Here is a 26525-nt window from a genome sequence, read left to right as displayed (position 1 = left end):
GCAAGGAACATACCATGTTCAACTTCATCTCCCCATAGGTAGCAAAATTCCTGGAATATAATACAACTCAAAGAGTCTGTGATGTGCATGAATACATGAACGAATTCAGAAGGAGACTCCTTCTGTAATATAATAAACAATCTGACCAAAAAAGGGGGGGGAGGGCTAAAAAAATATTCCCTAGAAGCATGTATCTAGAAGTGATAACTTGAGAGTTATCACTTCAGAGATTTGTTTACAATTAATGAACTTAGCAATGTACTAATGTATAGAATATGATATTCCATGTTAAGATCTGTTCAGTCTTTGCCATCCAAATACAAGATCTACTTAGGAGTTTATAAAACAAACCAGTCTTTGTTTGAAATATAAAAACAGTAATTGTTATATACGTAAAAGGCAGATTTCATCTGCCTATCCCATCCTCTCATCCACAGCCCCAAGAATCATACTATCCTATCTACTTTTCCCTCCCCTAACCTCACCCTGGTCTAGACCAGGTATGTGTACACCTAACCCAAAGGAAGTCAACTTTTTAGCAAACAATGTATACGTTGTGAGACCTGGTTCCATCAGTGATCAAAGCTAGGCTCTCAGTAACCTGAAAAGGTACAAATTGTAGCCAGCCAATGGTGGGCAATGAACCTAAAAAAAGAGTATGTATATGCTGGGTGGCCACTTTAAGGGGCATATAGGCCAACACATAAGGAAGCCTTTTGAGAGAAAAACTGAAAATGAAGCAAATACATTCTGAAAAGCTGAGATGAGAGACTTTGTGGTTACCTGTAAGAGAAAGAAAAAATGGGAGGAAGGGAGAGAGAAACAGAAGTGGGGAGGAGGGGGGGAAACAAGTTATAAGAGAGAGAGAGAGGAAGAAGGGGAGAGAAACAGAGAAAGTTGAGACTAGCTTTTTACTTCCCACAGGACCAGCTGCATTCCATTTTACTCCCCTGAATTCTCCTTTTTATGTGAGGTAATGGAGATATACTGTTGTTCCTTACAATCAAGATTCCCAACTGGAAAGTCCTAAACAAGATTAGATAAATGCCAGAAAAACGGAAGCTGTTTTTGTTTTTCTAAATCACTAAATAGGCACTACACACTTTAACACAGAAGTAGGAATTCTGGTTTCTAATCATAGCTCTCCTCTAACATCATGCAAATCTTGGCAATCAAAATGTCTCTCAACTTTTGTTTACTTACTTTGAAAGACAGAATTGGATTATAGACCTCCTATACTTAAATCCTTTAAAAACTAACTTGCAATGACAGCATGAGGGGTGTGTACATGTGTACATATACAACAAATTCAAAGATATATATACTCTTAAAGCAACACTTTGGAAGGCCCTTGTGAATTTTTCTAACAATGTGAAAGATACAAGCTCAGGAGTAATAAAATGGCTTTCTCCTAAGATCCCAGAAACCCATAAAGCAGCAACCTAAAGCAAATGTAACTATCAAAGTGTAAAACTTCCTTTCAAGACAAGCAAGGTACTCACCTGATACACTGCCTCCCTTCTTGGACTTTTCTCAAAAATGCCTGCCTGCCTACCATACTTTAGACGATCTTCTGAGGGTTTCCTTAGGAAAGAACACAATGCTCTGAGTCACATAAATCACCCCCACCATGGACCACAGACAGCTCTAAAGGTGGATTTTGATAGCTGTTCTGTGACATGGCCTGACAGAAAACCTCTATCAAATAACTTAAGTGGCCTAGAGAAAATAGTGACTCTCATCTAACCAATAAGATCTTCTCTTGAGACTGTCAGTTGGTGCTAAGGGGGATAAAAGCAGTGGTAAAACAGTAAGCAAAGCACTAGTACAGGGATTAACAAAAGTCTGATGCTAAAGAAGGTCACAAGGTCACCAGGTATCTAACCAGGAAAGGCTAGCCATTTCTGTTCTATTGTCAAGCATGGCTATCTAACAAAGCTCTTGTTTTACTGAGTTCACCAAGTACCCTTATAATAAAATTCTTGTCATCTAAGGTAATTCCAGAATCCCTCTGTGCTTTGCACATTTTTTTTAAAAAGTCTAATATACCTAATACTTTTCATAAAGCTAAATATATGCATTCTATATACCTGTTAAATCTCTAGCTTCTAAAACTAACGTAAAAAAAATAATGACCTTCAAATTCTTTCCTCAAAGACTATAAGTATAGGTTTATACTCTTAATTGGAGTAAGTTGTTTTCTCTGTTAACAGGAAAACTCAATTAGGTATTCTAGAGTTGACATTAGCTTAACTTTTCTTTCTTTCTTGGCAAATAGATAATTTAGTAAGGGCCTTTTTATGATTAAAACCAAACAAAAAAATAAGATATTGGGGAAAAAAAAAAAAGGCAGACTTCAATAATGACAGAGGGTCATTATTTAGTGCAACTAAATCAAAATCAGCCTTACCTCAAAAACTTGAGATTTGATGACTAACCTGTCTTAAGCATGTACTTAAAATGCTCTAAAAAATTCATCTATTGAGTAGAATTCAAGGCATTGCTCTAATAATGACATTAATGTGATAGGACGGCCTCAAAAATTTTTTTTAAGATTTTATTCATTTATTCATAGAGACACAGCTAGAGAGAGAGAGAGAGGCAGAGACACAGGCAGAGGGAGAAGCAGGCTCCATGCAGGGAGCCCTACATGGGACTCGATCCCAGGTCTCCAGGATCACGCCCTGGGCTGCAGGTGGTGCTAAACCGCTGTGCCATCGGGGCTGCCCCGGCCTCAAAATTTTTGAGATACAAAAACAAATTGCCAAGCCCTGACAATTAATCCCCAAAACACAAGTGGAAGACAAAAATCTGATCTGCACTTCAATCCATTAAAATCTATAAATACTCCTTGAAAGTACCCAACTATGTGTGTTATTTCTTCTTTTTGACTACTTTTACATTATTTTGACAAATAAATGATAATAAGTTGACATTTACTTAGGCTTCTAAGATCATTCTCATAGGTTCTAAGAACATAAATGTTGTAAGGGAAAAGAAATAAAGGAGAACAATTTCAACACAGTTTGAAGGAAAAGAACAAACCAAAATTAAATTCAAGAAATCAAGAAATCACTGGAGAAAAAGAGACAGATAAATATGGTTGAAAATCTATTGCAAAAGACAAATCAAGTTAAGAGCTCATACCTTTAAAAAAAAAAAAATGAAACTGATCTTTGTTTCATTTTCTTTTTCAAGCCACTATGATCTTACCAAACAAGCAAATAAACAACAGTAATGTAAAATGGATATGTAAAATGGTAGGGACCAATATGAAACAGTTACCATACAACCCAGAAATTTCACTTCTAGGTATATACCCCAGAAGACTGAAAATTCAAATACATGCGCATATATGTTCATATCACCACTATTCATAATAGCCAAAAGGTGGAAGTACCCTAAATTTCCATCAACAAATGAATGGATAAACAAATTGTGTATGAACATACAATAGAGTATTATTCAGCCATAAAAAAGGAATGAGGTACTGACATATGCCACAACATGGATACAATATGCTAAATGAAAGACGCCAGACACACACTGTCAAATATCATATGATTCCATTTATATGAAATATCCAGAATAGATAAATCCATAGAGACAGAATGCAGAATGGCAGATGCCAACCGCTGGGATCTGTAATGGGGAGCAACTATAATGAATATAGTCTTCTTTTTGGGGGTGATGAAAACATTTTGGAACTAGATAGAGGTGGTTGTTGCAACAACACTGTGATTGTACTAAATGCCAATTAACTGTTCACTTTAAAATGGTTAACTTTGTTATGTCAATTTCATCTCAATTTAAAAAAAAAAAAAAAAAAAAAAAACTGTGTCAGTTGTTAGAAGACACAATTTCTAGACCCGGGTTCTAGGCCAGCTACTTATAGCTGACCTCTCTGAGCCTCATTTCTTCATCTGTAAACAGGTTGGAAACAGATGATATCCAAGGTTTCTCTCATTTAACTGGTGCTCTATATCTGCAGCTCTGAATTTTTAAAGAATTGTATCATATAGGAATTTATCTGAAAAACAAAGCAGGAAGTATTGGTTAATGTTCTCAACAACAGTTGTGCAGGAAAGTCATTAGAAAGTTTAACAAAATTGCTTCTTGTAACAACTAAACAGAAATTTATATAAACATTAAAAGTCAATTCAATGAAGGCAATTCTGCAAAGAGTAAAACTAATGTGTTCTAAGATTACAGTTTCCTAGCAGTCTATAAACTATACCTAAACTATATCTAAGGGCAGAAATTAGAAAATCTAACCACAATTATAAACAAAAAATAGATGAAAGAGAATCTAGAAGAAAGGTTGGATTAAATGAACTCTTGGGGATTTTGCCCCAATATCAATTCTTTTGGGCTTTGGGAGGTACTGTGCATCATATAGCCTGAGATCACTCTATGTTGGTTACCTGTATTTCTGATTTAGACTTAATACACACACACTAAAAGTCAGATGAGCCATAAAAATTAAAGAGAGTAACACATATTTTCAACCCTACTTTCATAAGGTGGCAGAAAATACCAAAGACAAATAAGCAAAGCCAAAGGTTTCCTCAGGAAGCAGCTTTGGATATATTCCAACATAACAAATGTTGACCTGAGTTATCAGAATTTCCCACCATACAGCAGAGTAGAAATAATTTTAGTCTAGAAATTTTTTGTTTAAAGATTTTATTTATTTATTCATGAGAGACATACAAAGAGGGAGAGGCAGAGACACAAGCAGAGGGAGAAGCAGGCTCCATGCAGGGAGCTCGACGTGGGACTCGATCCTGGGTCTCCAGGATCACACCCTGGGCTGAAGGTGGCGCTAAACCGCTGAGCCACCCGGGCTGCCCTTAGTCTAGAAATTTTAAGCCAAAAGATGTCAGCTGTCACAGCCAAAGAAAAATCTTAACATTCCCATGAATCATCTAAATCTGTATTGTTAATACTAAACTATGAGATGTGGCCACAGGTGACTGCTACAACTGACTTGCTGAGTAGTTTTTAAATAAATATCAACTGAGTTTTAGAACAAAGGATACCATTCATATCCACCTAAACATCAGGTAAATTGATAAATGCAATCCAAAAAGAGAAAAGGAAATCAGGCACTGTTTAGCATAATTGTGCCTCAATTTTCACCTTGCTAGGTACATCTAAAAACTATAAATACAAAAAATATAAAAATGCATGTCATAACCCAGCTGTTGTTCCCATGACCTATCATATCATAGGCTTCATCTACTTGGTGTCATAGCCTCAAAAAAGGAGTTTCATAATTCAAATGCATATGAAATAAGGTCACTGTATACAAAATCATCTAATTAAACAAAGCATAAAAGCTGTAATTATGACATATATTTTGCTTAGTAAAAGCACATGGGTTTTAATTACTAGTTAACATGATACGCTATAATTATGCAAAAAGTCTTGTTTTCCACTTAGTATACAATTTTCTTATCACTACATCAAGCTATTACGTTTACTACATTACTACTTACCTTACTTTGACCAAAAATGTACTGAAAAATTTTTAGAATGTTTTGAATGAACGCTTCATCAAAAGTAATTTCATAGTACATTGGCAAACTAGGGTAGCTCTTTCAGACTGCAAGTAGTATACTTTGAAAAGCTTAAATTTTAAAAGAAAAATAAACTTGCTGCACTGTTGACAGGGAGGTCTATCGCATTTTCCAAGTTTAACAGTGCAAGAAAATCAAGTTACATGTCAAATTAATAAAAATGAGCTGCAAAAAAATAAAATTAAATTAAATTAAATAATAAAATAAAAATGAGCTGCAATTAACCCATTTATTCTTGCAACAAATTTGAATCAGTTTAACAATTATAAATTTCTAGGTCCATATACAGTTTATACTTTAGTTAAGCTGAGTGGTTACTTTGTGAAACTCACTTCAACTCTCCATAATTAGAATTCTAATGCATAAATAAGGGAAGTTTGCATGTGTTATAATATAGCCCTTTTTCACTACTTCTAAGTCTACTCCAATTCTTTCACATTGGGGAAAAAAATTAAACCCATAAATAGTGGCACACAAATCTGAAACTGGACAATTACAATAGTTCCTAAAAATTATCAAGTGTAAAAGTAAAGAAATAGTAAAGGCTTTGCCAGTGTTAGGTACAGCAGAGTGCTAAACTAGCACATAAGCAACAGAGCGTGTGCACAGAACCATACTATGCAGAACTGACCAAGCCTTGACATTCCAAGGCTGCCACCTGCCAGGGTCAGAACAACACACCAGGCCTCTAACCACTTAGGGAACCTGTGGAACAACAGCCCAGAACTCCGGATCTCTCCTCCATGAATCTTAATCAATCCAAACCCCATAACAAAGAGGGGTACAGGCTAGCATGTCCTATGATGTTCAACCCATCAAGGTCAAAATGGATTCCTGAAAAAACTATTCACCCAATTTCTAACTGTCATCCACTGTGGAATTGATGAATGTATTTTTCACATCAATTCTGAACCCACTATGCCCTGTTATTTTTGGTCACTACCAAAAGATAAATTTATTCAATTACCAGTACTCTCCTGTACACTAACCACTGTACTGTTCATGCTTTTTCCTCCATTATCCAACTTCCCACTACTTCCCTCCCACCCAAAGCTCTCCTCTAGGTTTACTCTGTTCCACAGTAAAACAAAACTACATCCTCAAAAACTTCACTCTTTAAGTAAAAGCTGCTTCTCCAGTGATCCTATCAAAGGCTGCTTATTTTTTCATTTATCACTTACTCCAACTTTCTGATGCAGAGTCATGGTCCCAATTATAACTCGGTCAGTTTCCTATAAGAATCCCCGTCCCTGTGCAACTCCTGCATTTTGAAATTAACTGGGGGAATTTTAAAGTCCCACTGCCCAGGTTACACCACATAGAAATTAAATCAGAATTTAGCTGGGGATGACAGCAGGCTGTTAGGCCTTCCAAGGTGCAGCAAAATTAAGGTAAGAACATTAGTAGTTTGTTAAATTCCCCAGGTGACTTCAACATGGTCACAAGTAGGAACTACTAATCTCCAAGATGCTCCTAATTGTTAATTCAAAACTCCTGATACAAAAAAAGCAAAACAAAACAAAAAACCTCCTGATACATGGCACACAACATTTTTCTCTATCCCAAGTACTACAGAACCTTGAATCATTTAGCATACATATGGATAATCCATCCATCACTCTACTTTTACTATCATTAACATTTCACATTTGCCAACTTTCAGTGCAACTCCACTTTAGCCATTGTAAGACCACACTCATCATCACCTTGTCTTCTCTGAATGGAAAATGTGAAAATTAATCATCTTATTCTCTGACTACAATCTTCTAGCTCTAAATTAGTTATACCAACTGTATCTATTTTTGTCATTCAGAGTCGCAGACACTTGATTCTTGTACATTCTCCTTATTTAGCCCACTTCTGTATTCGCTTCACTATCTAGATTGGACTCCATGGTTCACCATTTCAACCAGTCTCTTGCCAATATCTTCATTTATCACATTATGTTGAAAGTGCTTGTTTATTTTCTGATATATGCCATATGCTATAAGTCTCATGAGGACATAAATTGTGTATGTTTTGTTCAGGGATGTATTCCTGGTGCCAAGTGTAACATTTGGCACATACGGTAAGCTCTCAGTAGAATACATTGAACGCACACTATCCTGATCAATCATCAAATCAAGGTTATATAAATCAAGATTTTTTTTTTCCCAGTAATAATCTTCAACACTGTCTTCCTTTCTGATCATCAACTGGCATCTTAACACTTAGGTCTACTTATCCTTGGTTTCTGTGTCAATTCATTGAGCAACTGCTATCTCCAGGGTGTAGGGAAGAAACAGTCTAAGGTGTACCACCAAACAAAAACCATTGGAAAAATTAAACACCTCAGAAATTTATCAAAGCAGGAAAAGGCAATTCACATTACTCCCTTAATAGTAATTTTTTCAAGTTTAATGAAAATTCTTTCATGTGTTTAAATATTAAGAAAGGCATGGAAGTAAATACAGTTTTTAAAATGGAAAAAGTAAACAATACTTTTACTTTTTACTAAATATGCTTCTGCACTGGTTTACTTTTCAAGAACCATGTGATCTTTTTAACAAAATAATTAGTTTTTTGCAAATAATTCTTTATTATTTTCAGATTGCACATACCACTTTTTCACACACCATATTCCTAATTGACTTTATTAGCATTCAATTAACAATTCACTTAAAATATTTAAATGAATACGCTATTACTAACATTTATTTCTAGCAAGCAACGATCATAAAGCCCCTCATAACATTTGTACCTCTAAGTAGAATATAGGAAACATCCTCTTTGGGAAAGCAAGACAAAATAGTTGGTCAAATTATGGTAATAATGAGGAAATAGCTTAACACACATGTCCTTTAAAACAGATTTGCATATGGAAAATATTAAAGAAAAAATAGACAGTATTGTATATTGCCAAGGTCTAATTACTTAATTAATAAGGATTTTAGGGCAGCCCCGGTGGCCCAGCAGTTTAGCACCGCCTTCACCCCAGGCGTGATCCTGGAGACCCAGGATCAAGTCCCACGTCAGGCTCCCTGCATGGAGCCTGCTTCTCCCTCTGCCTGTGTCTCTGCCTATCTCTTTGTGTGTGTGTCTGTCATGAATAGATAAATAAAATCTTAAAAAAAAAATAAGGATTTTAAAATGTTTAGTAGGAAGTATGACATTGGGAAGGTGGAGATGACGAAGGCAGAAGCTGCTGCAAATGACTGTGAAGAGGCAGGTGGACCATAAACAGAGATAGATGATCCTCAAGAGTATCACAAAGTTAAGAATCTTGGATGTAGAGTGACACTGAAACAACCAGCCAACCTAAAAAAGGATCTCCAAAGTTAAGAGCCAGAGACTCCAAATGCGCTAGGAGAAAAAAATAAATAATAGATAAGCACTGCAATTATCATGAGATAATGCAGCCAGGAATTTAGTGAGCAGGTGGGGAGTAAGCAGATGACAGGGGCAGAGAGGGCAAGATTGGAAATAGAGGGTCTCTCTGCTTTTGGAGGATTACTCCTCCTCCAGGGGCATGACTAACCATGAAGAACACTCACAGAGAGGCAAGTGAAGACAGGAACACTGCAGAATTGCAGGTCACTGTAGTTAGCTTCCCCCCACTAAAGAGCACAGCAGTTGTTAATTACCCAACACTGAACAATGTCAATCCGACTCCTCAGCACCCTCAAATCTCAGTAAAGTCTTCTATAAACACATACACAGCATCTAGATAGAACACTAAATTCACACACAAAAAAAATATTTTTAAAATTTCAAGTTAGGGGATCCCTGGGTGGTGCAGCGGTCTGGCGCCTGCCTTTGGCCCAGGGCGCGATCCTGGAGACCCGGGATCGAATCCCACGTCGGGCTCCCAGTGCATGGAGCCTGCTTCTCCCTCTGCCTGTGTCTCTGCCTCTCTCTCTCTCTCACTGTGTGCCTATTATAAATAAATTTTTAAAAAAGTTTAAAAAAAATAAATAAATAAAATAAAATAAAATTTCAAGTTGGAGAAAACTGCAATGACAATTTCAGCTCTACTATTATCTATTTGATCTTGCCTATGCAATGCTTGATACTATCTCCTGAAGCTAACTACAAAAAATGCATTGCAAAATTTAAACACCTTTTGACACCAAAAGCACAATCAACCAAAGAAAAGTAGATAAATAGAACTATTTCAAAATTAGAAAATTTTGCACTCAAATGATACCATCAAGAAAATGAAAAGCCAAGGCACCTGGGTGGCTCAAAGGTTGAGCATCTGCTTTGGCTCAGGGCGTGATCCTGGGGTCCTGGGATTGAGTCCTGCATCGCCCGGGCTCTCCACAGGGAGCCTGCTTCTCCCTCTGCCTGTGTCTCTGCCTGTGTCTCTCTCATGAATAAATAAAAATCTTTTTTTTTTTAATAAATAAAAATCTTAAAAAAAAAAAAAAGAAAATGAAAAGCCAACACACAAAATGGGAGAAAATATTTGTAAATTAAATCTCTGGTAATGAGCCTCTATGTATAATATAGAAAAAACTGTTAAAAAAATAAAATAAAATAAAATAAAATAAAATAAAATAAAATAAAATAAAATAAAATAAAATAAAATAAAAAAAAAAGAAAAAAAAGAAAAAACTGTTAAAACTGAATAAGAAATAGCCCAATTGTAAAATGAGGATGATTCAAACACATATTTATTCAATGAAGATAAATGGTCATGAAAAGATGTTCAACATCATTAAGCGTAAGGGAAATGCAAAACAAAACCACTATGAGATACCATTTTTCACCCACCAGATAGCCATCACCAAAAAAAGAGAGATAACAACAAATAATATCAAGGATGTGGAAATTAGAACCTTCCTATATTTCTAGTGGGAATGTCAAAGTGGCACTTTGGAAAACAATTCACAGTTCCTCAAAAGGTTAAATATAGTTACCATATAATCCAACAATTTCATTCCTACTGTACATCCCAAAAGAAATAAAATGTCCACGCAAAAACTTGTACACAAGTGTTCACAACAGCATTATTCATTCAGAATAGCTCAAAAATGGAAATATCTCCATGTCCACCAACAGATGCAAGGATACACCAAATGTGGTGTACTGATACAATGGAATATTATTAAGCAAGACAAAAAATTTGAAGTACTGATACATGCTACAATATGTATGACCCCTGAAAACATGCTAAGTGAAAGAAGCCAGTCACAAAGGCTGCATGTGCTGATTCCATTCATAGAAAATGTCCAGAACTGACATATCCAGAGAGTTATTTGTGATTGCCTGGGGCTCAAAGAAGAGAAAATTTGGGAATGGTGGCTAAAAGGTTAGGGTTTTTCTATTTGGGAGTAAGGAGTTCTACAGCTTATTGCAGCAACAGAGCATAATTCTCTATATTAAAAGTTACTGAATTATACCCTTTGAGTGAACTGTATAGTATGCCAATAATATCCCAATAAAACTATTTTTAAAATTACCATTTGCTAGCTAAATGTCAAAAAAAAGAGGAAATAAGCAAAGCAGGCTACACAGATTGTTTCATTGAACAGAATCAATTCAAGATAAAAACAATTCAAAGGACCAAGTATCTAAAAAAACTTAAAGTGAAGAAAAGGTACTATCTTTTGTAGTGGCTCTCAGCCAAGGACAACTTTGCTCACCAAGAAACATTTAACAACATATGGAGCCATTTTTGATTATCAAAAGGTTGTCCTGTGCATCCTACACAGCATCCTAATGCACAGGACAACCACTTAAAACAATGAGAAGAGAAAGGGGGAGGAGGAAAAAGAAGAAAAGGAGAAAGAAAAATGAAGACATTACCTATTCTGGATTAAAGATATTAACAATGATATTGCTGCAATAGATCCCGGTTCAACCTAGGGAAATTTTAATATAGTGAATATTCAATGACAATAGGAAATTACTGGTCATTTTATTAGGTGCGACAATAATGCTGTGGTTATATTTTTTAAAGTCCTCATTTAATGCGATCCCTATCAAAATACATTTTTCACAGAACTAGAACAAATTCTAAAATTTGTACGGAACCACAGAAAACCCCAAATAGCCAAAGCAGTCTTCAAAAAGAAAAGCAAAACTGGAGGCATCATGATTCCAGACTTTAAGTTATATCACAAAGCTGCAGTAATCAAAACAGTATAGTACTGGCACAAAAACAGAGATCAACAGAACACAGCAGAAAACCCAGATATAAACTCACAAATATATGGTCAATTAATCTTCAACAAGGCAAGAAAGAACATTCAATGGGGGAAAAAATGGTCTCTTCAACAAACGGTGCTGGGAAAACTGTACACAGCAACATGCAAAAGAAAAAGTGGACCACTTTCTGACACGATACAGAAAAATAAACTCAAAAGGATTAAAGACTTAAATGTGAGATAGGAAATCATCAAATTCCTAGAAGACAACACAGGCAGTAAGTAACCTCTTTGACATCAGCCATGGCAATTTTTTTCTAGTTATGTCTCCTGAGGCAAGGGAAACAAAAGCAAAAATAAACTACTGGGACTACATCAAAATAAAAAGCCTCTGCACAGAGAAGTTAACAATCAACAAAACTAAAATGCAACCTAGAGGATGGGAGAAGATATCTGCAAATGGCATATCTGATAATAGGTTAGTATGCAAAATATATAAAGAATTTACACAACTCAACACCCAAAAAACAAATAATCCAATTTAAAAATGGGCAGAAGACATCCCACCAAAGACATCCAGATGGCCAAGAGACACCTGAAAAGATGTTCACCACTTACCATCAGGGAAATGCAAATCAAAACTACAATGAGATACCAGCTCACACCTGTCAGAATGGCTAAAATCAACAGCACAAGAAACAACACAGGTTGTCGAGGATGTGCAGAAAAAGGAATCTTTGTGCACTGTTGGTAGGAATGCAAACTGGTGCAGCCACTTTGGAAAACAGTATGGAGGTTCCTCAAAAACTTCAAAATAGAACTACCCTATAAACTAGCAATCATATTACTATTTACTCAAAGAATACAAAAACACTAATTCAAAGGGATACATGGACTTCTATGTTTGTTTATAGCAGCATTATTTACAACAGCCAAGATACAAAAACACCCCAAGTGTCCATCGACTGATTAATGGATAAAGAAGATGTGGTACCCACACACACACATACACACACACACACACACACACAATGGAATATTATCCAGCCACGAAATCTTGCCATTTGCAATGATATGGATGGAGCTACAGAGTATTATGCTAAGCAAAATAAGTCAGAGAGAGACAAATACCATTTCACTCATATGTTACTTAAGAAACATAACAAATCCAAGCAAAGGGGAAAAGGTGGGAGGGGAGGATCAATAAAGAGACTCTTAATTAAAGAGAACTGATGGTTACCAAAGGGGAGGTGGGTGGGGAGATGGGTTAAATAGGTGATGGGGCTTAAGGAGTACACTTGTGATGAGCACCATGCAGTGTAGAGAATTGCTGAATCACCATATTGTACATGTGAAACTGATGTAATACTGTATGCTAACTATACTGGAATTAAAATAAAAACTCAAAAAGCAAAAACAAAAATCCTTATTCTTGGGAGATTATTTAAGTATTCTAAGAAGTGACATAATACCGTCAATTTACTTTAAAATGATTTGGCTAAAATAACAAAAATAACAGAATCAGAAATAAAGCAAATATGACAAAATGTTAACAATACAGGTACTTGGTACATGGTTGCTAAAGCCAATATTTTCAAGGTTTCTGTGTGTTTGAAAAAATTGCATTTTAAAAAACTGATTAGAATTTTATTTTTATATATATTTTATATATTTCTATAAATCATTTATTTTTAAAATGCTCTTTCTGAATGACGGAGAGCGTTTTACTTCATTACATTTCTTGAAACAACCATGGAAATGTCTTAATAGGGAAGAGAGAATTATTCTACAATATTCTTCAACAACAGAAAGAAAACATAAAAAAAAAAATTAAGATCTTGAATGTTCAGGTTTCTCAGTAATTTTCTTCCTATTCCATAAATAACTTGCTCTCTTTAGATCCTGTCACTATGATATTAAACTAAAATAAAATGTATTGTTCTAATATAACACAGTATTGCACTTGGCATTTCTAACCCAACAACTAGTCTACTGTCTACCTACCCTATTAGGGCTACATTATACTGCATAAAATCCTCAAACTTCAAGACTATTCTCTGGGGCACCTAGGTGGTTCAGTCCGTTGAGCCTAACTCTTGGTTTCAGCTCAGGTCATGATCTCAGTGTTGTGAGATGGAGCCCTACGCTGGGCTCCCCCATCAGTGCAGAATCTGCCAGAGATTCTCTCTCTCCCTCTGCCCCTCCCCCGGCTCTTGCACATTCACACAGAGGCTCTCTAAATCAATTAATTATTTAATTAATTAATTAAATAGTTAATTCTTTAAAAGTTCTTTTAAAAAATAAATCTCTACCTCATACTGAAAAATAAGCTTAGTTACATGGCAATTCATATTAAGTGCCTTTAACAAAAGTGAATTATAAAGAGTGAATTTATTTAATACACCCAAAGATGTCCATTTACAAAAGTATTCCTCTACTAAAGTTCAAAAAACTTTTACCACAGCAGTTCATGGGTGCAAAAGCAAGACAAGACAGGCCATATTCATATACGGCCCCCTGTTCGCCCTCATTCACACATGACTATAACAGTATAAGAATAAAAGTTTCAATACTCACAAATCAACTTATTTTCCCCATCATGTATCATCCAAGTGTAAATCAAAACACAAGCCTATCACAGTAGAGAGAGCTAGATCTTCAATGCAAAGCCTAGCAATGAACTATCATCAATCTTCTACCTTTCCTTTCTATCTTATGAAAAGGAGCATCCTCTAAGGCAACAGTAGAAACCATCTTTTACTAAGTGCTTAGTATTGTCTAGGACCTTTACAAACCACTTTATATATATTTAATTCTCACAACTTTGACATAAGTTGTATTACAAACTCTATTCCACAGATGAGGAAACAGCTAAATCATAGAACTGGACCATGAAGTGAGCTTGGTTTAAAATTCAAGCATGTTCTGAACCATTATTTTATACTTATTCTCAAGTAGATTTTTTAAACAGGGAGTTGGGAGGGGATGGGCAAAAGTCCACACACAATATAGGAGTAATCAAATAAAAGTGATTTACTGAGATTCAAATATTCAATTTACCAAAAAAAATAAAAAATAAAAAACACTAGAGTAACTAAAGTGACACTAATATCTTAAAACCCTTGGTACTCTTTAAAAACCTGATGTAGATTTTGTAGGTAACAATATTCAGATAACTTTCAGGGTATGTTCTAGACTGGGCAGATACACATAAATTTCTTTCACATTCCTGATGGCTGTACAGTAACAACTCAGTATCGGAACAATGACCTTTGAAGTACCACAAGATCATCTTAATTCACAATAAAAAAACAAAGTTCAACAGTGTTCATTAACTCAGAGATTATGAGTCTTTTTAATCATAATAAATTCAGATAAAAGGCATACCATCATAAAAAAATTATACTGCACTGTATTCCTTTAAATAAATGTATAGTTTAAAAAAAAAATAAAAATAAAAATAAAAAATAAATAAATAAATAAATGTATAGTTTTATTTGTTCACCTCTTAAATTAACAATAGAAAATATCCTTATACCCATTGGTGGCATGTAAGTTAAAAATGGAAATTAAATACTCTATCGTGGCCTGTTTAATGTATTTACAAGAGGGCAGCCCCAGTGGCTCAGCGGATTAGTGCCGCCTTCAGCCCAGGGTGTGATCCTGGAGACCTGGGATCAAGTACCACGTCGGGCTCCCTGCATGGAGCCGGCTTCTCCCATGCCTGTGTTTCTGCCTCTCCCTCACTCTTCATGAATAAATTAATAAAATCTTTTTTTAAAAAATGTATTTGCAAGAGAGAGAAAAGGGTAAAGGTTGGGGGAAGAGCCCCGAGAGGGCAAGCTCCAAGCTTATAGAGAGGAGAATAATAAAAGCGGCAAGGGGAAAATAATCAACATATCCATAAAGCATCACCGAAAAGGAAAAAATAAGTATAGAAAAGAAAATACAGATGTAAATTCACCCACAAAGGACTTTGATGGCATAATCTCCAGCTAAGTAAAATGGTTTTTTTTTGTTTTTTTTTAATTTTTATTTATTTATGATAGTCACACAGAGAGAGATAAAGGCAGAGACACAGGCAGAGGGAGAAGCAGGCTCCATGCAGGGAGCCTGACATGAGATTCGATCCCGGGTCTCCAGGATCGTGCCCTGGGCCAAAGGCAGGCGCTAAACCGCTGCGCCACCCAGGGATCCCAGTAAAATGTTTTTATAACAAGAACACTCCTCCTTGTGTAGAACAGTTTATCATATTCTCAGATGAATGCTGACAGCTAGCTGTTGTATGAAGGGACTGAAACAATTTATATGCTTAATATACGTATTTAAACTTTTAAGTACAAATTTTATTTATAATAATATAGTTCTATCCTTTTCTTAACTCTTTGCACAATACTACTAATACTAATCACACCACTATATATATATTTCTTAAAGGATTTTTACATCCCTTATCTATTCCATATAAAAGGAACAATCCAACAGAAATGCTTATATAATTTCAAAGCTACTTTAGGTAAAACTTTATCAAACTGACAAGAAGCATAGTATTTCCCATAAGAGAAAACTGTACAACACTGACATTTTTAAAGCACAATATGAAATTATACTATAACATTTTTCTTTCACTCACCTACACTAAAAGCTTTACTATAGAAGAAATATATTGGTTAGTCAAAAGTTCTAGTTATACCAATTCATATTGTACAGGTATCACTTCTTGATTTCCTCATGAAATTCAGTCTAAATCTAGCTCTTAATGTAATACATAAATTAGAAAGTCAAAACTGAGACAGAAAAGAATTATATCATCTCGGTCAAAGAGGACTTCTTTGTTTAATTTGACATTTTAAAACCTCCACTATGAAACAAAGAACACAGATATAACAACTTCAAACACTAAATTCTAAGTTATGAAAATAAACTACTTGCTATTTTCATCTGAAGAAATAATAAAAAAAAAACCTAGTATTTACTGAGTATTACTGTGGGAAACATCATTCAGTGTTTAATGTGTCATTTCACTTAATACTTACTATAACACTAGACATAAGTACCATTAATTTACAGTTATGCAGATGAGAAAACTAAGGCTCAAAAAGGTTAATAACTTTTCAAAGTCAAAATGCTCAAAAGTGACAAAACTCTGATTCAAATCCAAATAATCTGACACCAGCCATCACTCTTAACCATCAGCATACACTCTTCAGAAATTCGGAATGTTCAATTTGTGATCAGAAAATACAGAGCAGCCCCAGTGGCTCAGCAGTTTAGTGCCGCCTTCGGCTCAGGGCGTGATCCTGGAGACCCGGGATTGAGTCCCACGTCGGGCTCCTGGCATGGAGCCTGCTTCTCCCTCTGTCTGTGTCTCTGTCTCTGCCTCTCTCCCTCTCTCTCTCTTTCTCTCTGTCTCTAATGAATAAATAAATAAAATCTTTGGGGAAAAAAAGAGAAAATAACGTATATACGTGTATATAAAGATATACAGTATGTAGAAAACAAGATTAACATGTGCCCCAGTACAAAAATAAACACATTAATTTTGCATTAGTGCCCACTACCTATTGAATATCCTGAGTTATCGGACATTAACTTACAGAGCCTTTTTAGTTCATAAAACACATTTTTAATAAATTATAAAATACTGGGGTGCCTGGGTGGCTCAGCAGTTTGGTGCCTGCCTTTGGCCCAGAGCATGATCCTGAAGTCCCAGGATCGAGTCCCACATCGAGCTCCCTGCGTGGAGCTTGCTTCTCCCTCTGCCTATGTCTCTGCCTCTCTCTGGGTCTCTCATGAATAAATAAAGAAAATCTTCAAAAAAAAAAAATTATAAAATACTCTCAGGGCAGCTGAGTGGCTCATTGGTTGAGCATCTGCCTTCTGCTCAGGTGGTGATCCTGAGGTCCTGGGATCGAGTCCCACATCGGATTCCTGCAGGGAGCCTGCTTCTCCCTCTGCCAATGTCTCTGCCTTTCTGGGTGTGTCTCTCATGAAGAAATAAATAAAACCTTTAAAAAAAATTATAAAGTACTCTCAAGACTGATTTTTCTAAAATTTCTATGTAATCAACATACCCAACTCTTTGTATAATACATTATTTTGTTTCTTTTTCTATGTTAGACCTTACAAGCTGCCTCCAACCTCCCCCTACCCCATTTCCTCTTTCTCTTCTTTTACCAGGATTAGACTATTCCAAAGGTTTAAGTGTTGAGCACTTAGGCACCACTCAAGAAAATACATCAGATGTTAGTAATTAACATCAGGTATAAAAATAGCTGATTATATTAATAACTGCAGTCTGATTAAACACCCTGAGAAAAATATGCCATCTCAAATACACTCGAGAAAAGAAATCAAGAACAAATCTAAAGTACAATATTATGACTTAAAGAAACACTGGATAAAACATCTTAAAATCAGACCAATTACTTCCCAAAATTTATGTAATAACTAAAATAAGATGAAATTTTATTTTATACTTAACTCTTCCATTAGCACTGCACAACTTCAATCAGTTTTATAATTTCCAAGCCTCAAATAATGATAAATCCAAAAGCCATTCTCCCGAGACACAAGTTGTCACACAACCCTGGCCTTAAAAGTCATAATACAAAGAATCACACATCCTCTCTGATGCCAAACCATAGCCAGGCTAAAAATAGTTCCAGGGTTCTGGGAGCAAAACCAATTCAGGTTTAAGCATAGTAACATCCAAGGACTCTCCAATCATGTAGAGCTACGGTCAAAAGCAAAACAGGATTCGCAGTAAGGGTTTCACCGATGCATCAGAATAAAAAAAGTTCCTCAGGAAGTTGAAAGAAAACAGTGCAATAAACTAACAACAATAAATTTTTCCAGTTGATATATATGAAGTGTTTAGTGCTAACTTAAAGATCATTAAGCCAGTTTAATTTTCACAGCTGAACACAGAATTGTTTCATTGAACTTTTCTGGTACATATTTCTGAATTAATAATGGAATTTTAGATGGCTGAAATGATCTAACAATGTTCTGTCTCTAAAAATGACACTGAGAGGCTTTGTAGTCAAGAGATTACGGTAGCAGCTGCCCTCCTTTAAAACATATCCCCCAGATTTCCAACTTTCTGAAATCCATGACCAAATTTTTACTCATATTTATAAACTTTGAAGACAGTATGAAAGCTTATACAAACTGTGAAACAGTCAACAGAACACCACAAAAATCAGCATTATTGTACTATTAGAAACCAAGCTATATCTAGTTCAGGAATACAAATTTTAAGTACTCTTAATACTTAATAAAAATCAAGTATTGGGATCTCTGGGTGGCTCAGTGGTTTAGCGCCTGCCTTTGGCCCAGGGTGTGATCCTGGAGTCCCGGGATCGAGTCCCACATCGGTCTCCCTGCACGGAGCCTGCTTCTCCTTCTGCCTGTGTCTCTGCCTATTTCTCTCTGTCTCTCTCATGAATAAATAAATAAAATCTTTAAAAATAAATAAATTAAATAAATAAATAAATAAATAAATAAATAAATAAATAAATAACAAGTATTAAGAGATACAAGACAAAAATCTAAGTTGTTCTTGCATTTATAATTGGTCATATAAAAATAAAATCAATCTAACCAGACTTTTACCTGAAGGAAAAATCGAGACAGAAATACATTCTAACAAAAAGCCTAGTATTCAAAATTTTTTGTCAAACTTTTTTGTTTTGAGATCCCAAACACAATATTCAACCACAGTGTCCTATCAAAAAATATCTAATGGACATTGATAATAACCAATCCTTGAAAGGTAACTGATGTGATAGCATAAATTTATGGTAGACAATTTTTGTCTTATTTTTCATTTTTACCTTAATCCTGCTGATGAGAATATTCAACATTCATTCCCTCAACAGGTAGTGAGGACACTAGATGTTAAGCTCTATTTCAGGTACTGGGAACACAACTGTGAGCCTTACCTTTAGGATTTTACATTCAGTAGGGAAGAAACACAAAATAAACATATGAATGAATCTATAATAGATGAGAATGGAAATCAAGCATTACTTCCATCAGGGTAATTCAGCCTGGCCCTTCAGTAGACTAACATGGACCTCTTTAGGAGACTCAAGAGTCTTCAGGAAAAAAAAAAAAAGAAAGAAAGAAACATGACAAATTCACAGATTTTTTTGCTTCTCTGTTCTCATTTTTTTTTTTTTTGGTTGTTTTTTCATTTATTATGAATTAGCTTGGAGCATATACAGACAAGAGAGATGGGCTGACTCTTCAATAGCAAAAACAAAAACAAAAAACAAAAAACTCATTTTTAAGCTGCCATGTCATCCAAACTGGTAGTTTTACCTAGAGTTATAAAGCTAATGCAAGTAATTATCTTTTAATTACATACTTCAACCTTTACTTCCCCTTAATTTTTCATCCTTTAATTATGTCATCTGTTTTATTTTGACATAAGACCTCAAGGCTTCAACTGAATGATTGCCAAACTGGCACAATTTAGCTCTGCTAGTGAATTTTCTGAGGACAGGTTTCAGATCTGACTCACTACTTCAGCACCAGACATTCTCATGTGCCTACCACACAGTAGGTGTATTTGTGGTCAGTGAACAAATTAAATCACAAAGATTAATCTCCAGTACAAATTATAACCAAAGCTTTATGAAAATTGCCCTAACAGCTTTTCCTTTCAAGAATTTACCAGGGTTAAGAGATTTCTTTTCCCATAAATATTTAAGATTATATACAAATGACTTCTAACTCTCAAAAAAATTACTTTTCCTTTTTTTAAGATTTTATTTATTAATTTGAGAGAAAGAGCACAAGCAGGGATTTTGGGGTGGGGGGGGGTTGAAGACAATACAGGCTCCCTATTCAGCACAGGGCTCAAACCCAGGACCCTAGGATCATGACCTGAGCTGAAGGCATATGCTTAACTGACTGAGCCACCTAGGTGCCTCTAAGTAAACTTTTTTCGAAATATGTGTTGGAACTTCTCTTTCGAAAATTCGTTGGAATCAGTTTACCAACAGGAAACTAACCTCATTCCTAGTGTGCAGGACATGCTCTCAGTCCACTTTTTTTTTTCACTTAATCTATTCTCTGCTTCCCCTGTAACTGCACCAGTGGCCAAGAGGCACCCTCTTTCTCCAGGGATCCATCTATCTATCCACTAAGAAGCCAGTAAGCCATAAAGCTAGATAAAGCTTAGGACCTAAATTCACACCTGTGCAAGACATAGGAGAAAAAAAATGATGGATTAGCTACTAATATCTGCATAATGACCGACAATTCACAAGCGGTTATACTCTCATATTATCTGATTTTCACAACAATGTGAGAGCAGCTAGGAAGGTACTATTATTACCCAATTTTATAAAGAAGGAAACTAAGACTCAAATTTCAAACAACTTTCCTAATGGTCACATCATAAATAAGTGAGGTTGGGACTCATTCTTATATTACTTAATACATAGGTTATTCATGTGTTGTCTCACTACTGTGATAGGTGTAATTTGTTGATAGACATGAAGATGCATCACTGTGATTCCGGACTATTTATTCACTCAATTTTAACTGCTTTTGTTAGGCGTAAATTAGTTTTAAAGCTGTCCATTTGCTTTAATTCAAACTTCCCTCTCCTCCCAAATATTTAAAGTGTTGTAATATCAAAATTAAACCTGAAAAATAGAAAGTCAATTTTAGATTACCATCAACAGAGAGGGCACTTAATGGTCTGTAAAACCACAAAATTTCAAAACACATTTAAAAAGCCATACCCTGAGAACCTCAGTCAGGGAATGCCATAAAGTCACTTAGCTTTGCCACCAAATGGCTAGCTACTCAGTGACCAGCAATGAAAACGTCCCCCAGATAGAACCTGTTTTCTCCCTCTTCCAAAAGTTCATGCTCCCTCCTTTTCCATTATTACTCAGCTAACACAGGTTGGCTGATTCCACCTAAAGCAAACATCCTCTCAACCCTTTTCCTTCTTCAAGAGATTTCTCTTTATTCCACAGTTATACTAGAAATGAGACCAAACATAAGCAAGCACATCTTAACAAGAGTAGATTAATACATAAAATACCCTTATATAACCTGCAAAAAGCTGTATGTATGTTGGGAGTTACTACACAAAAAGATGAAAAGCCAGTACATTTTTCTGTGGCCTTACGACATACAACCAATACCTTTAATCTTTAAAACTATACACATTTCTACTTATTTCTTAGTTCTTCTCCCAATTTAATTCCATATCCTCCCAAATACTCTTACAAATTTGTAGCAATTAATATGATACTTTTAACCATAAACATACAGTAGACTGGTTAAAATATTTTTTATCAATGTCTATGGAAAACTTGTCAACAAACTTTGGAACAATCCATCCAAACACCAGAGTCATATACACTGGTATGTCCCTAACTAGGACTCCCAAGGATGGTTATGAAAATCAAAAACCTCTATTTTAATATTTCAAAGTACTGAATGGAAGACCTGTTTAATTAGTATAAAGTTGTAGGGCTTAATTAAACTATCACATATATTTGCTTTTGCTTGCAATTCTATCAACTAGCTAGCAAGCTGCTGATCAGGAGTGATGAGCAAGTGGTGTATGTGTGCTAGATTAATAAAACATAATGAAAATATTTATGAATATAACTTATTTATAAACTCTGTGAAAATCTCCAATAAAAAGGGGGAAAATAAAACAAAGGCCTTTTAAAATTCTTTTTTTTTAAGATCTTATTATTAAGTAATCTCTACACCCAACACGGGGCTCCAACTGAGATCCAAAGTCGCACATTCTACCAACTGAGTCAGCCAGGTGCTCCACCCCTTTAAAATTCTTGAGAAATGGGAGGCAACACTCAACTTAGCTTATCAAAAGATGCTAGACAATGCTGTATGTACAGTGACAAGCCAGCCTCATTCTAGACAGTGATGTCCTTCCGCTCCCCTTATAAAATCTCTTTCCTACTCTTTAACATCCTTTGAATGCCAATGGAGTTATGATTCCTGTTCTGGTGAGTAGCCTTTATAATATCATTAATCATTTAAAAAATAGCTCATGCAGTTTAAAGACTAACCCATCCCAAGAATATTTCTCTTAACAAATATATTAACAAAATCAAGTTATAATTTTTTACGAAACATTTACTATAGGCAAGAGTGTGTTAAAAAGAGCCCTCAAAATCTGGAGACCTTTCCTTGTGGCAGAACTCATCATATCTCAGGATCTCCCAAAGAGAGACACAAGAAACTCTTTAAGTCTCTGTATTAGAGTTCTCCAGAGAAACGGAATCAATAGAAAATACTTATGAAGTTTTTTAAAGGAGGTCTATTACAAAGGACTGGTTCAAATGATTATGGTGGCCCACAATCTGCCATCTGGAAGCTGGAGAGCCAGGAAAACTAGTGGTAATTCAGTCCAGAGGCCTGAGACCCAGGGGACCAAGAATTTAAATCCCAGTCAAGGGAAGGAGATAAAATGAGATCTGATGTCCCAGGTCTAGGCAAAAAGGTGGCGGGTGGGGGGGGGGGGGGGAGGCAAATTCCTCCTTCCTCCACCTGTGGCCTCTATGGATTAATTACATGTACCTACCCATAATGGGAGGAGCAATCTACTTTAAAGAGTCCACTGATTCAGATGTTAATCCCACCATCATCCAGATACACCCTAACAGACACACCCAGATATACTGTTTCATCTGGGCACCCCCTGACCAGTTGAACTGACAAATGGAATTACCCATCACATGGTTAAAGGACTTCGCCATAAAATGCAAACTCCATCACCTTTGAAAGCAAATCACCTACCAAAAGCTATGAGAAATCCTGAAAGAACAAATCTATTAACTTCCTTTGTGCAAATATTTTCAAAATGAATTTGAAACACAGAAGTTTATTTCCTTAACAGCTATTAGCCTAGGACTTCTCTAAAAGTGCTACATAGTATGCCTTTTCCCATCTGCATCTTATTTGTTAACCACAAAATCAACAATTAGTGTTACTATATAAAAACCAACAAATCTGGATGGCAGTGACTTAACACAAACATAAACCATTTTTATTTAACATTTACTAACACCTCACATTTGAGCACAACCTAAACACTATTAAGTTTAAAGTTACACCATTTTCATTTTTTTATCAACAGGCTGGTAACTGATTTTTATGCAAAAAAACAACCTCCAGAGTATACCACGGCTCTGGTTTAAATTCAACATATTTTCCTACATCTTCTATACCTTTTGTTCTCTGTAATAATAAATGCTCAGAACCATAACCCTAATGGCTTTTGAAAAAAAGTTTAAAAATGTGTTTAATGAAAATTCACTAATAAAGGGACACCTGGGTGGCTCAGTGGTTGAGAATCTATCTACCTGCCTCCGGCTCAGGGTATGATCCTGGGGTCCTAAGATCGAGTCCCGCATCAGACTCCCACAAGAAGCCTGCCTCTCTCTCTGTGTCTGTCATGAATCCATAAATAAAAACTTAAAAAAAAAAAAAAAAAAGATAATTCACTGATAAATATTTCATTACATTCTAATGTATTTCATTATATTCTCATGCTGTGAAAATTCAGATTAATTGAAACAAATTCTCAAGTAAATATTCCATACTCTAATTCTGATATACGTAAATTTACACTTATTTTTTTTAAATAGATGGGTGGAGGGTTAGTAGGTGCTAAATAATTTTCAAGTATACTATGACAAATAGAAGTAACTTTAAGAAGTCAAAAAAGAGGAAAAGAAAGTAGAAGGAGAAAAGATTAACTAGACATTTAAAACAAACCTGTCATCCCTAAATGAAAAATGCAAAAGACCCACAGATATGGCTAGCAAGTCTTCTAAATATTTCAATTGTATTAAGAATGAAAATAATACAAATTAAGGCCAAAAGTTTAAATGTAAAACTATGTTAACTCCTCTTTAGGGAAAAAAAAAAAAAAAGGCAAGAGGACTTATGGGGGCGGTACTTCCAGTTCATACTAATCTACCAAATCACAGGTTTCAAAGTTCAATATACATATTAATTTGCTCAACTGAGTAACTTAATGTGGCCCTTAATTGATCCCTTGAATGAGTTTTCATTTCTGAGAAGGTTTCAAAGACCTATTTTGACAAAATGCAAAACTGAAAAGTTTCCCATGAACATTTATCACTACTATTATGTATCTATATACCTGGCACCCATACCTTGACTAAAAAAAAAAAAAAAGTCTAAAAATAGTCTACTGATGATTATCGGCGACAAAAGAAAATTAATGATGCATTCCACCCTGAGCCACAAAAACAGTACACAACTGGAATAAAAGGAGATAGGTGTGACTCATGGCTCCATCACCTGTTACACAGTATTAAGCAAACTATTTTAACTCTCAGTCTTCTCATCTGGCTATTGAGGATAATATCTCAACCTCAATGCTGAGATGTCAAAACACCAAGCAAACAGTACCACTCACCACTTTCTGAGCACAACTTACGCTCGTTGAACAAGAGATTCTTTTGTAACATAGCCCACCATTATATATTTTAAGATCTTACATGAATTAAATCACTTCCCCTATTATCTCCTGATCTATGTTAGAACTAAGAAAGGCAGTAAAACAGAGTCTCATACTACTAATTTTTTAGTAACCCATATTGAGTACAATTTTATACATAGTAGATATCAAAACAGGACTATTTCTGACTCTTAAAAAAAAAAAGCTACAATAAAGCAAAAAGTCTTTAAGTAATGATAATTCTCAGTTTACCGACTGACAATATTCAGACAGGAAAGCAGTGTATTATAAAAAATATCAAGAGAGCTAAAAATTACTTCCTGAAAGCTATGGAGTCAGAATTCTACTGAGTAAGGAGATGGGATTCAAGTTTCACATTTGCCACTACAAACTGTTTGACCTTGGACAAGTCTCTGGGCTTCAATTTTCTAATCTGTAAAATGACTATTAAAAACCAAAGATAAAAATCCAAGTACCATTCAATCTGGGCCTTCCTTCAGGAAGGCAATCCAATGTAGTAGTTAACAGGATGGACTCGGCAGGGGCTGCCCAGGTAGGAAACCTGGCTCTGTCACTTACAAGCTGTGCACTAACACACACACACACACACACACACGCAAACACTACAGTATGTCTTACTAGTACCAATGACTTACTGATTAAAATATTTCACTGAAACACAAAATCATTTTATAATACGGAAGATCAGAAGGTACAGTCCTTCCAATTCAAGACACTAGCATTTTACTAGCTGACACGGGCTCACATGACAGCATTAATAACTCTTTTAAACCATGCTGACCTAAGCCAAGTTTCATCAGATCATGTCATAAAATATCATACATTAAAGACATTTATTTTTTTACATGGCTGAAGCTTATTATAAGGCTAATTATTCTCACCAAAATATCACACTGAAGGTAAAAATAGAACTTCTGCTACTTAGGTCTTTTTTTTTAACCTAATATTGCTGATGACAACAGAAACTTAGGATGTATCATCCTAATCTCCGAGAATTAAGTTCCAGGAATTAAAAAATATATATATATGTGGAATTTAGAAACATCAAGTGAACCTCAAACTACTAGAGATAAAGGAGTTCATAAATTAAAATCAACAAGTATTTGCCGGATATATCATATTCCAGGCTCTGTGCATACATCAAGTGCAACTACCAAAGAGTGAACTTCCTCAGAGCTAGTCAAGTTGGAAAGGCAAGTACATCCTTTCTCATCACATGTTAATACAACAAAAGCCGCTCATCTACAAACATTTCTATTTCCTTTTGGCCCAGGTAGGAATGCTTCCTGTTGCCCA

The 26525-nt window shown here is 35.4% G+C and overlaps 1 protein-coding gene across 9 annotated transcripts in view; it reads right to left on the bottom strand.

The window, feature by feature from the left end:
- The window catches only part of SNX13 (sorting nexin 13), a 180668-nt gene that overhangs the window by 152742 nt on the left and 1401 nt on the right, over positions 1-26525 (bottom strand). For 2 of the 9 annotated variants that reach the window (XM_072783858.1, XM_072783859.1), the window contains exon 2: positions 3901-4030. The exons of the other annotated variants lie outside the window; for them this stretch is intronic. In XM_072783858.1, coding sequence (XP_072639959.1) covers positions 3901-3915 — 15 coding nt within the window. In that variant the 5' untranslated portion in view covers positions 3916-4030. The remainder of the gene's footprint in view (positions 1-3900; positions 4031-26525) is intronic. 9 annotated transcript variants of the gene reach the window in all.

This window comes from Canis lupus, chromosome 18 (assembly GCF_048164855.1).
Source record: "Canis lupus baileyi chromosome 18, mCanLup2.hap1, whole genome shotgun sequence".
Classification (NCBI taxonomy): Eukaryota; Metazoa; Chordata; class Mammalia; order Carnivora; family Canidae; genus Canis; species Canis lupus.
Note: the sequence above shows the minus strand (reverse complement) of the source record. Positions and strands in the feature narration are given on the sequence as shown.